The sequence below is a fragment of the Callorhinus ursinus genome, unplaced genomic scaffold (genome assembly GCF_003265705.2).
Source record: "Callorhinus ursinus isolate GAN/ISIS: 27379988/994484 unplaced genomic scaffold, GSC_fseal_2.0 scaffold4, whole genome shotgun sequence".
Classification (NCBI taxonomy): Eukaryota; Metazoa; Chordata; class Mammalia; order Carnivora; family Otariidae; genus Callorhinus; species Callorhinus ursinus.
Window position 1 is genome coordinate 87,267,430 of NW_027397066.1, and position 13,305 is coordinate 87,280,734.

The 13,305-nt window shown below is 34.5% G+C and overlaps 1 protein-coding gene across 5 annotated transcripts in view; it reads left to right on the forward strand.

The window, feature by feature from the left end:
• AIMP1 (aminoacyl tRNA synthetase complex interacting multifunctional protein 1) overlaps positions 1-13,305 on the forward strand; it is a 146,097-nt gene that overhangs the window by 24,869 nt on the left and 107,923 nt on the right. For 3 of the 5 annotated variants that reach the window (XM_073892083.1, XM_073892085.1, XM_025873588.2), the window contains one exon: positions 8,118-9,619. The exons of the other annotated variants lie outside the window; for them this stretch is intronic. In XM_073892083.1, the coding sequence (XP_073748184.1) occupies positions 8,118-8,284 (167 nt within the window). In that variant the 3' untranslated portion in view covers positions 8,285-9,619. Of the gene's footprint in view, positions 1-8,117; positions 9,620-13,305 lie in introns of those variants that run through there. 5 annotated transcript variants of the gene reach the window in all.

The window sequence follows — 13,305 nt, forward strand, 5'->3', positions numbered from 1 at the left end:
AAAACGGTTTGGGAACCATTATTTTCTTCTAATGTTTAGTTTAGAATCAGTCTTGTGTATGACTCCAAGGCTTTACCTTAAGTGACCATTATTATTGAGATTTTATTATTGAGTTTCTTCAGATTGGTTCGAGATGGTACATTAAACACAACCATCTAACCATCACCCTCCTCATGAATGCACACATTGCATAAAATAGTAGAGTTTGCTTTAGGGAAAATGCTAATAATACTTACATAGCAGAAGAGTGTGATATGGATAGAGAACTAATTAATGTGCTGCAGAGTCTTTGAAGCTATAGATTATCTTAGACTGTAGCACAGAAAAATGAAAAGTTCATACATCGGAAAGAAATGTGTAATTCTCAAAGTCCATCTAATAATGTACTTGCATATGCTGTTACTTGACTTTAAGATATAGAGGAAAAACTCTGAGTTAAAACTTTTATTTATTGTAATAATCTCAAAGGAAGTTGCTTTTCATTTTGCTTGTTTTCTCCAGTAAAATGCTTCTGAGACAGCTGAAGCTTCATAATGTGTGAAAAAGTTTCTTCAAATAGGTCTTTGAAGCAAAAGAACTTGTCAGATACAGAATAACTATTTCCTTCATAAAAGGAGGTGGAAGTAGTTAGAAATCAAAAGATTGCATTTACTTAAAGGATGTTCATTTGACTAGAATAATGGGGAAAGTAGAAATAAATTAGGCTAACAGGGAGAATCAGGTCTAAAAGTCAGAATTGATTTGGAGACATATTTACAGAAACAGCTGAGTTTTAATAGCATAGCAAGGCTGATATGATTAGATGGGCCTGCTATTTTAATCCTATGTTAACTGTATTGTTTGATAAAATATTAGGATATGAAGGATTTTAACATTGGACTAAGATAGAAAATATGTATGAAAGCATGGGTTAATTTTCTTGAAATTCAGCTCCCCCCTCCCAATCAAAAGTAGACTAATCTAAAAAACACAGAGATTGTTGAGCAAGTGTCTGTGAGTTTGGATGTATATGTCTTGAACCTTGGTAGATTGGAAACCATAATGGTCTGTGCTCTAAGACTCTTTCTTGTTGAACTAGGTTTTGGGAAAATCCCATTTAGAATCATTTCTTAAAGCAGCGTGATGGCTTTTGATTCTAGGAGCAAATGATTGCCACTCTGCTACCACAGTATCAAAACACTTCCCCAAACCTCACACTTGGGGGTAAATCATCATTTGTATACCTGACAAACCTGAAATTCTATTGAGAAGTCTTGCTAAATTGGAATAGAATGACAATAAAAGTAAACTTTTAAGATTCAGCATGCATTTTTAAAAAAGGAAATTCTGTTTACCCTTCCAAGTTAACATTTGCCTTCCTTTCTAAAATTTAAACACTTAAGATTTAGTATGTTTTCTTTACGTTTTATTTTCTGATGTAAATTGTAGAGTTACATGCTTAGAACTGGAAGAAATCATCTGCTTTAACCCACTATTTTACAAATTTGGTTTGTGGCCCAACAAAACTTAGCTACTTGCTTAAGGTTATATAGAGTTTAGTGAAGGGATCAATAAATGTGCTGGAATTTCTAATACTGTAGAATTTTTGTTTGTTGATTGTTGCTTGCTATGAATTAATATGGACTATTTCATTAGTGAAGGCTTATAATTCATTGCCTTATCTCAAAGAATTAACAGGTAATATTTCAGCACTTGAATCAGGTTTACCTGAATGCTACTGTTGAGTAAATTGAAAGATTTTCTTTCGATAGTCAGTGACTTAGCATTAGAGATGCTAATAGCCCCATTAGGAATTTCTTGTCTTCACTATATTCTTTAATCTGTCCATTTAGCTATTTGTGTGTTTATATTTACATTGTTCCAAAGTCTGATATTTCCTGCAAATTCATAGTTTCCCCTTGTGCCTCAGCACATGGATTTGTGGAGAAGGTAAGAAAAATAGTTGTAAAGTGAAAGAAGCAAAAACTTAACCTTTAAAATATAGCCCGTGAGGTTATTTTCTTATCACTTGTAATAGCTTAACCAAGGTGAACAGCATCAAGTAATTGATAAATTTTAGGATGTGAGGTCTGTTAATGCCCATCTTGCTTATGCTTCCACATCAGTTGCTTCTGTAGCAGTAAATCTGAAAGGAGATAACATGTTAATACTACACAACAGGCCATTACTTTCACTGTTTTTTTTTCTTCTTTTTCCAGTGAGAGCCATGGTTTATCAGTGCTTTATTTTTCAGCATCTGTTTTACATTTTAAAGCTTAAGGTGTTTGCTGGTACATTTTGATGTTCACTTGATGTGCTCAGTGTCTGGAAACTTACATTTCATGTTACATAAAGTGTGGTATAGAAATTGCAGTTGGGGCTCAAACCTTTGAAGTACTATTTGGCTTTGAAAAGGCTTTTACCCTAACAACTATTTATTCCAACTACAAATCCAAAAAAGTACATAGAGTTTAGAAGATGCCAAATAATATTTTTATAACAATGGATAGAAACCCTCACCACCCAGTACTTTTTAAATTTTCAGTGTGTGGAGCTATGCATTTTAGTATTTGAATGTGGTAACTACTCCCAAAAGCACCAAGCAAAAATAGCATGAAAATAATATTATAGCCAGAAGACAATGGCAGCGACAGCCACTTTTTGACGGTGCACTGTTTTGTCTAGTAATAAGTGAGAATTTGTATTCAGACTTTTAACTTCCAAGATCATGCTTATTTCTATTGATATTGTCTTATTAATAAATGTAATTAATGGTTAATTATAAAGCATGTATGATATATGCAGGTGTTGAATTTTTCGATCCATTTATTATTAAAAAATATATTTGTTTAAATTTGATTTTTCAAACTTGTCTATATTTGATTCTTCTCTCCAAAACCCATTTCAATCAGGTTTCTCTGCTCACTGTTTTCCCAGAACTATTCTGATCAAGATCATGAATTAATCTCTGTAGCTAAATATCCATGGCTAGTTTTTAGTCTTTTTCTTAACTAACTTGGTTTCTGGCACCACATTATCCTGGCGGTCCCCTCATTGGCTGCCCTTCTTAGCTCCTTTGCTGATTCTTCCTCACCTCCCTGACCTCTTAACATTCAAATATCCCAGACGTTGGTCTTTGCCCTCTTCTCTTTCTTTCCACACTTGGCCTCTTCTGTTTTCCTTTCCGTGTTCATTTTTTTTGGCTATTTTATTCAGTCATTTATCTGGCTGCCTACTAGACTTTTTCACTAACATATACCAAGGAAGAATAGATATCCCCATCTTTCCCCTAGAATTCCCTTTTTCCATAGTATTTACCATCTTATCTGACAGGAACTCCATTCTCTCAACTTCTTTTTATTTTCTCACATATCTTCTTCAGAAAATCCGAGTACTTGTACCTTTTGAGCATATCTAGAATCATACTCATCTACACCACTACCACTTGGGTCTTTGTGCCAACATCTCTTGTTGGGAAGTCAAAACCTTCTAAATGATCTCCCTTGCCCTTCTTCCATTTATTTTCAATGATAGCAGGGCGATTGATGTAAGTCAGATTGTATTACTCCTCTGCTCACAACTATTAAAAAGCTTTTCATTAGACCCAGAGTACAAGCCCAAGCTCTTAGAATGGCTTCCCATTATCTCCATTTACCTCATGTACACCACAAACCTTCATTGATCACTCCAGTTGAGCCATTGGCTCTTTCCCCAATTAGCTACATGACTTGGTTCCTCATTCTATTGAAGTCTTTTAAATGTTATCTTTTTTGTTTTTTCTTCAAAACACTTATCATCATCTAATATACTATACATTATTTATTATTATCTGCCCACACAGAAATGTAAGCATCATGAAATCAAGATTTCTGGGGTTTTTTGTTGTAGTGGTTATTCACTGCTATATTCCTAGCATCTGGAAAAATGCATGGCATAGAGTAGGAACTCAATAAATTGGTTAATGAATAGACAGAAAGAAACGTACTAGTAAAACATGTTAAGAAAACCAACAACACCCCCCCGTCCCCCAGTATTTGGAGAACAGACCTGAGCATCTGCCTTTGTTATTGTCAAGATTATTCCTCAAACCACCAAACCACTTTTCTCTGTTGATTAGCTTTGTAAAATTAATTCACTTTTTTTCTTTTAGATTTTATTTCTTTATCTGAGAGAAAAAGAGAGAACACAAGTGGGGGGAGGGGCAGAGGGAGAAGGACAAGCAGACTCCCCGCTGAGCAGGAGCCTAGCACAGGGCTCAATCCTGGAACCCTGAGATCATGACCTGAGCGGAAGTTAGACACTTAACTGACTGAGCCACTCAGGTACCCCAAATTAATTGACTTTTATTTGCAAAGTTATACTTTAGTTTTTGTGCCATAGTTACAATTTTTGGCAATAGTTACAATTATTATATCTCAAAAATTCAGTTAATTAAACATAAAATAATTCTGTTAGTGCTAGGCTTTTTATGGACATGGCAGATATCAAAGAGAAGCTGATAATCAATGAGCATTCTGTGTAAAAGAATGGCCTAATTAAAATGAAGTTTCTGGTTCTTATTCCAGACTTGTGAATGCCTGGGACTTTGGAATTTGGATTTATTGCTTTTTGTAGGCTTTAAATTCTAAGAAGGTGGTCATAGCTTTTTACATCTGTACAAACTCCTCTCTGAACTATTTCCTATTGCCTGTGTGCTTTGTTTACAATGAGTTGGCCTAAAATAGTCTCTGAAAGATTAGTCTCTTACATTATGTGTAAATATTTCCAAATGGTGATTATTGGCATGTGTTTAGCAATTTCAGAGTTTCTGCAGTTTTTAGGTTTAAGAACTTTTATTGATATCATTTAACTTCTTTGGCTAACCATGTCAAAAAGGAAAAAGAAATAGGAAAGTAAGATTAAAAGTACAATACACAGGAATGATGAAAGACTTCTCTTGACAGTATAGTTCATTAAAAAACAATTGTTTAGGGATGGCTGGGTGGCTCAGTCAGTTAAGCATCTGCCTTCGGCTTGGGTCATGATCCCAGGGTTCTGGGATTGAGTCCCGCATCAGGCTCCCTGCTAAGCAGGGAGCCTGCTTCTCCCTCTCCCACTCCCCCTGCTTGTGTTCCCTCTCTAGCAGTCTCTCTCTGTCAAATAAAAAAATAAAATCTTTAAAAAAATTGTTTAAGATATTAGGTATGTTTTTCATGGCAGGTGATTTAAACTTGCATTTCAAAACTAGCTTTATACCCTACCAAGTAGTATATTATTGAGAAACATTTTGAGTAAGCCAGAAAGTTAACACTGCATCCAAGACTTTTCAACTCTAATTTATATTCAGTTATCATAATGTGACAAGTTCTAATTATAATCTCAAAATTTTATTTTCCTGAATCATATTTCATTTATTGAATAAAGTTTCACAACTACATTCAGAGTGTTCAGGTATTGAGTCTGGTGTGTTGAAAGCAACAGTCAAGCTTTAGAGGTTCCTCTTAGTAGTTTCTAGTTTATATTTAGTTCAAGTTTTTGTTCCTGGAAAATTATTAGTCTAGTTAAGAAGTTAAAGCTTCAGATCTTGACTCCACAGTGCTGGGTGACCTGGGAACCTTTCTGAGGCTTATCTTTTTTATCTATAAGGAGTTTTTAATGTTATGTCTTTTGTGTGAGTTCTGTGAGGTTTAACTTTTGAAACACTTAGCTACCTGCCTGATATTTTAAGTTCTTAGCTGTAACCTTTGTGCCTCAATTTCCTCATCTGTAAAATGGGGGTAATTAATAGTATTTGTGTACTGAGAGGATTGAATGAGTAAATATATGTAAAGAAAGCACTTAGTGTACTGATGGCCCATAGTAAGCACTATGTGTTATGTATTATGAATATTATTTTCTATACGTGTCAATATATTCCTAGATCTGAGAAGCTTAGTTTTGTGCTGCACACAGTTTTTTTGTATTTGGGGCTTATGTCTGCATTTAGCAAGAACCCACACAATCTATACTCTTGATAAGAAGCTTTCACACAAATCTGAGATGCTCTGCTTCTTGAATTAATCCATTATCAGTTGGCAGTATCTTTTTGAGGGGGGGCCGGGGAAGTTCAGAGTTAGTACTCAGGCCTACCTGAATAGTATCTCTGCCTCCAGCTTTCTAGAATTCTGGAATGCCCACTTCCCCACATCATCTGTGTATAAGCAAAGTAGGATTATGTTTGTAGACTAAGGAATAGTTTAGAAACAAAAAATAAAAATCTTGTAGATACTTTATATATTGATATTTTTTCTGTTCTGTTTATTAGTTCTCTATTGTCCAATCAAATGCTCTTAAAAGAATAAGAGAAATCCTTATCTTTTATACTAGTCTTTCAGTTTTAGATTCATTGTATGTTCTTCTGGAATAGATACATCATTCAATTAACTATTCTGTCATCTCTGAAAACATGCATATCAGAGGACAGTTTTCTATGTTCTGGCCAGTTTCATGGGCAGTTTCTGAAGAGCTAATAAAGAAAAAAACCACTGTGGCCAACCAGTTTACTCAGTTTTGTTGTTCTTGTTGTATGAGTGGAGAATAAAAACCAGTGTAGGTAATAAGATGTAATCAGAATATAAAATATAATTAGTTCCAGTAACGTTAAAGATTCTTTTTAAAGTAATTCCAGAAGATTTGAACTTGGTAGTCACTTTAGAAAAGATCTAGAAAGTTATATTTTCTATCATTACTGAATGAGATTTCAGAAAAACTTTTTATTACCCTTCGGGAGAACAATTCTTATTTCACAGTAATGCTTAAGAGATCTGTTACTTTTCTTCATTGTTTCTTGAACTGATTCTTTATTCCAAATGATGATTGAACATCCCCCCAGCTACTAAAATGATGTTATATTAAACTTTACTTTCTACTTCCTTATCAGTCATTAAATAGAGGGATTGTTTGGTATATTGGTGGCCCTTAAGTAGACCAGATGTATTCTACAATATATTTGTCTTTTGTTGATTATAAACTTCTAGTGTGGGTTACGATAGAGAGAATGGGTTATTATCCACATGTAAGAATGTTACTTCTTTTCTAAAGAACGGTTTATCAGGAGGCAAGATGCTATGCTAGGAGAACAAGGGTTTTGGTGTTAAATCGTAATTTGTTGATCATGTAACTTTGAGCAGCTTATCTTCTCTGAACACCAGTTTCCTTATATTTAAAATTAGAGTGTTGTGTGCATTGTATGCAACAGTATATATTTCTTGTGCTTAGCAAATGCTTGTCCTTGTCTCCTTACTAACCCTTTCTATCTCTTTCCATCTCAGTGGAATGGGCAGGAAATGAAATCGAAAGTAGTTATTATATTTAGTTAGATAATCTCAACATTTAATCCATTCTCCAGTATCAGTAAGAAATCTTTAAGCACTTTGGCAGCCATCTCATCGTTTATTTTGTACATTGAAACAGAGTAAAGCAGAAGCTGTGCCACATATAAAAATATAACACATCAAATTATACTCTTATCTCTTCACAGTTTTTCTGTATATATAGTGACAAAATGAGTATCTTATATTTTTGTTTTAATTTGGGGAAAATAATTTGGGGAATAAATTCTTTTGGCTGTATTACCTGCAAAAATATTTCTTATAAGAGTAAAAAATAATCTTTCACATTTGTAGGGAAATGACAAAATATTTGTGTATGTACATATTTAGTTTTAACAAAGCAACTTGTACACTTTCAGTGTTTAAAACTGAGCATCCATCTTTCCAGTGAAACAAACAAAAACATTTTTTTAATAAAATTACAATAGAGATTATCAATTCTAAACAAGATCCTACAGGTTCTGCTGATCCTCCCATCAGTGGGGCTCAAGTCATCATTAGGAGAGAATTTTATTTTAAAAAAGTCATCTTAAACTGCAAGGGTGTCCGTTAAACATCACAATTAAACATATCAAAGAAGCCGTTAGGAAATGACAAATTATTTTATTTTACCAATCAGAAATATAAACTGCTGACATCATAAAATAAAGTAAATGTTAAAAGTAAGTTTAAAATTCTGATCAGGTCTAAAGATCAGAAAGTGTTGCCTAGACAATTCACTAGAAATCTCTATGGATAATTTATTTAATATGGTAGCTATGTAACTTCTTTTTCCCCCCCCTCCAATAGGAGAACCTGACAAGGAGCTGAATCCTAAGAAGAAGATTTGGGAGCAGATCCAGCCTGATCTCTTTACTAATGATGAGTGTGTAGCTACATACAAAGGAGCTCCCTTTGAGGTGAAAGGGAAGGGAGTGTGTAGGGCTCAAACTATGACCAACAGTGGAATAAAATAAAATACTTCATTTACTGAACTACATTTGAGAAAACTTTAATAACAATAAAAAGAAATATATTTGTCACTTGTACCTAAAATATAACTGGCTTTATTGTGTGTTATTTCTCTTGCAGACTTGACTAGTCTTTTAATCAGGTATATATTGTTTTTAATCGGTTAGAGAAACACTACATTTTTACGTACAGTTTTTGCTCCTTTATAACATAGGAAGGAAATCACCTATGTTTTGTGATGATTTATTTTTTAGCAGGGATATTGGTTAGCAGATTGTTTTTCTTGATACATTTAGATAACTTGAACTAAATGAACATTTAGTTTCCTATTGGAGGCACATGGTACATGAAATTTTAAGCCCTTGGATTTTTAGTATATTGTGAATCTGTATTATAAATGTCTTCTCCTCTTCAGAAATGACAAGTTAGAATTTTTGTCAAGCTTATTAACTGGTCATATTGTAATAATACTGAAAATGACCAACGGTCATAAAAGCTAAGAGACGTGCCATTTGAACATTATTGCTATTGCTTACCAAAGTAATCAGACCTGTATATTTAAGGTGACTTTTTTAAAAGAATGAAATTTTCCACTGTGTACTGAACTTTTTCTTTCCATTTGGCAAAATAGTAATAAATTTCGACTAACTATAAAGAAGAAATACATTGCAAAGTGTTGCCAATGTAGTTTCCAATAAATTGATAAAAGCAGCAGTCTACTTTTTTTATTCTAGATGATTATAAAGATTCTTTGGCTACCTAATTAAAGATTATTTGTAGGTTATTTTAGAAGAGCATTTAAGATCGATATATTCTGCTTTTTCATGAACTATCATACTATTAGTATATTAAAAGAAATTGTTACCAAAGTCAATGTACATATATATTAAGGTGTCAAATGCCTATTTTTCACTCATCTTAACAGATATTGTAGAACAATGAAAATTAACTTAGGAATTAGGAGCTTTCAAGTTCACCAGCCTTGAAATGATGACTGATGATTTGGGCTACCGAAAAGAAATGCATCTGTGGAGGTAGAGTGTAGATACTGTTTAAAAGAAAAATTACACAATATTCCAGCTGTTTATAGCCTCTAATGGAGAAGCAAAACAAAAAAATTTAAAACCCTGCATGCCAGAATCTAAAAGGTATAATTAAATTTCGTTTATTGAAGTCCATGGAGTTCTGGTAGGCCAGTTTTATCTTCTTTCTGAAAAACTCAATAACAGCTGTTGACAACTAAACACAAATGAATGTCAGAAGTTATTTTGTACTGAGGATATATTATTCTTTTGGAAATAAGACTATGACAAAGTCTTGTGTTTCTGTATTTTCCAATTTTTCCCAATTATATTAAATTTCTTTAAATTAAAAGTTTCGACTCCTTAGGTAGTTGAAATATTTATTCCCATTTTTATTTATTTTTTTTTAAGGTTTTTTTTTTTTTTTTTTTTGAGAGGAAGAGGGAGATCACAAGCAGGGGAGGAGGACAGAGGGAGAAGCTGACTTAGCGCTGAGCAGGGAGCCCAATGCGGGACTCATCCTAGGACCCCGGGGTCATGAGCCAAGCCAAAGGCAGACACAGTTAACTGACTGAACCACCGAGGCGCCCAATTCCCAATTTTTAAAGTTACATAAAGCATTACTCAATAAAGTTATCAATGCAGTCCCATTATTATTCATTGTTTTTATAGAAAAATAATTGTTTGATTTGTATTGCTGGGATGAGAGAGCTCTTATGGAATTAACAACAAAAATGGCATTGTTCGTCAACAAGATATAAACCTTTTGACTTTGACTGGTATTCAGCCCTTTAAAGATTTCAACAGTAGGAGATGGTGTTAGGTCACAGCCTAAACAGTTGGTACCTCTTGACTTCTATTTATGTTTTGTGAACTAAACCAGGAAAAAAAAAAGTTGACCCTCCCCCAAGATGCTTTCTTATGCAAGGTTGGCGTACTATCTTACAGTGAGTGTTAGGAGTACTAACTTTTCTTATATTTAGAAATTCCATGTGTATTATTCTTTTGAGATGAGTCATTTTCAGGACCTGTTGATTTTAATATAAAATTAAAAGTTTTTTCCCCTGCCTTGCTCTTACCAAGAACATTAAGTACTCTGTGGATACAAGAACATTAAGTGCCCACCAAACAGATACTTTGTTGTTGCTTTTTAAAAATATGTAAATTCCTATTTAGACTAAAATATTCAAAGTAACTCCTGGAAGTTTAATAGCATGTCCGCAAGATAGAGGGTGTGGATAGGGCCCTGTAGAGCAACATTAGTGACTTTAACCAGGTTTCAGAGTCTTTGCCTTGGCTTTGCAGGTTCAGAAACCTGCATTTGTAGATGACTCTCAGAGATGCTAATATATCCATAGAGCTTAGTATTGGTTGTGAAGCCAAATTACCTAGTTTTGATTCCTGGCTCTACAACTTAAATGTGTGTGAGCTTGGGCAACTGCTTAGCCTTTATATACTTTACTCCCCTCGTTTAAGATGGGTATTATCTCAGAGTTATGTAGGTTGTGGAGTTAGTACCCACAGAATACTTAAAACAATTTCTAGGATATAATATATATTATTTTAATACCCATTCATGGTAGGGATGCTCCTTTTCCACAAACTAGTGTTCTTGAGATTTCCTGAGAAGTTGAATTCTTGTTCAGAACATTACATAGTGTATATGAAGCCCCAGGAGGCTGTGGCCCTGTTTCTCAGTAGACCTGATTGTCCCTCTGTACCAGATGTAGTATCTCTTACCTCGCTGGAGATGTTCCTTACTGTATTACTGAAATTTTCTCTTATCCACGTGCTCCCACTGAAATCTTATTTAGATATTTAGATACTGCCCATCCCTGTTCATCGATGCCCTTTGACTAGTTTAGTATTAATGATAGTTTTAAAAAGTTTTGCAATTTTCTTTTTTTTTTTTAAGATTTTATTTATTTGTTTGAGAGAGAGAGAGGGAGAGAGAGCATGAACAGGGGGAGAGGCAGAGGGAGAAGCAGACTTCCTGCTGAGCAGGGAGCCTGATGTGGGGCTCAGTCCCAGAACCCTGGAATCAAAACCTGAGCTGAAGGCAGATGCTTAACTGAGCCACCCAGGCACCCTTAGTTTTATAATTTTCTTAGACCAGGGAGACAATATTTTTCACTGTTGTGTTTTTAGTTTAATATGAATAGAAGCAATTCTATTTTTAAGTTCTTGGTCAGTAGGGAAGCACATCACTCTTTTTTTTTATATATTTATTTATCCATGAGAGAGAGAAAGGGAAGCAGAGGCAGAGGGAGAAGCAGGCTCCCCACTGAGCAGGGAGCCCAGTGGTGGGGCTCGATCCCAGGACCCCAGGACCACAACCTTAGCTAAAGGCAGACGCCCAACCGACTGGGAGCACTTCACTCTTGAGTTTAACAGGAGTATTAAAGGGACATGAGTATACCTCAGCTTTCCAGAGAAGTTTATATGTTATGCCTTTAAAAATATAAAAACAGAAATAGTATTAACTGTGTGCTTTAGCTACATAAATTGTGACACAAGTTCTGGTTCTAAGCGTTTTTGCAACAGTGTGAAGACTAAAACTTTTATCACCAAGATACCAAATAAAAACTAGGGAGGAAAATTAATGTAACTCAACTAACAATAATACTACAAATTGCTGTCCTGTGGAGAAAGCTTTACTCTCCAAAATTTCAATTGAGGAATAAACCATGCCCTTCAACAAAAGTTAGGGGGATGTATTAATAATACCTCTCTGCTCTCGTGGATTTTATTGTAGGATTATTATTAAGATATGTAGTGCTTTATAGCTAACAAGTACTTTTACACATCTTACCTATTTCTTAACTCCATAGAATTAGACCAGCCATTTCATTTTACCCCAAAGAACCAACAGAAAAGTTAAAAAAGTACCTGTGCTAAGGTATAACTAGCTGAAACCTAGATCTTCTTCCAACTCTTAGTAATCCTTTGCTCTTCTCCATTACAATACACTTTCTTCCATGTCCGTTAAATGTCATATGGTTTCTTTTATTTGGGTGAGAAGCAACTTCTTTGTTTAAACTTCAGGGAAAGATAGTGATAAAGTCCCTAAACTCTAGTAGTTCATGTAAGGAGATTAGGATGACTCCATTAATGGAGTATTTTAAGAGATTCTAAAGGTAGAGGCAAGATCGTTAAATATAAAGATAATTTATCAACTTTTTTCTTTTTGTTGCAGAAGTGTTCAGGAAGAACCTCTTGGTAAAACCAGGCTGCTGCAACTGGCAGCAATTGCCTTTTTAAGTAATGCACTGTTAAGGGCACTGATCTGACAGTCCATCCCAAAAGCCAACCTGTGAGAGAGGTCGCTAAGTTCCAGATAGATAGATAGATAGATAGATAGATAGATAGATAGTCAATATGTATTTATTTAATCTAGGAGCAATTCTGTAGTGAGGCCTCATTTGCAGTACTACTTGGATGATAACCCCGAAATGTGCAATAATAATGAAAAGAAGGATAGCTGCTCATGGCTAATATGCCCCTATACAAAACCAGATCTTCAGATACCAACTTGTTGGAATAGAAAAGAGTGACACATTCTTGCTTACTGTACTTTTTATAGTTACGGTTTTTCCTTTGGATAAGTCTTGGCAGAGGTAATTCATAGGGGTATAACTCCAAAAAACATTTGGAAAAAGGACCCAGAACAATGAAATAATTGCTGGTTTGAAAGTGAGCCATCTGGAATTTCAGAGGGTGAATTAATTATTGTACATTATATTTTTTCACCCTTATGTATTCCCTTCCTTACTCCCACCCCCTCAATACAGTATTCCCAGTTCTCTGGATTTTTGAGTAAAATATGTGTGTAAGTGTTATTTTATGTCTTCATCAACATATTTCCTATCTGGCAGGCTATTGATCTTAGCAACAGCAGCAGAAACAAGCCTGGGGCTCAATAATTGCAAGAAATCCTTTTTAATGAAGGAGCTAGCTACTCTTCTTGCCTTTCCCATTGCTACATAATACCTAATATTGTTCAA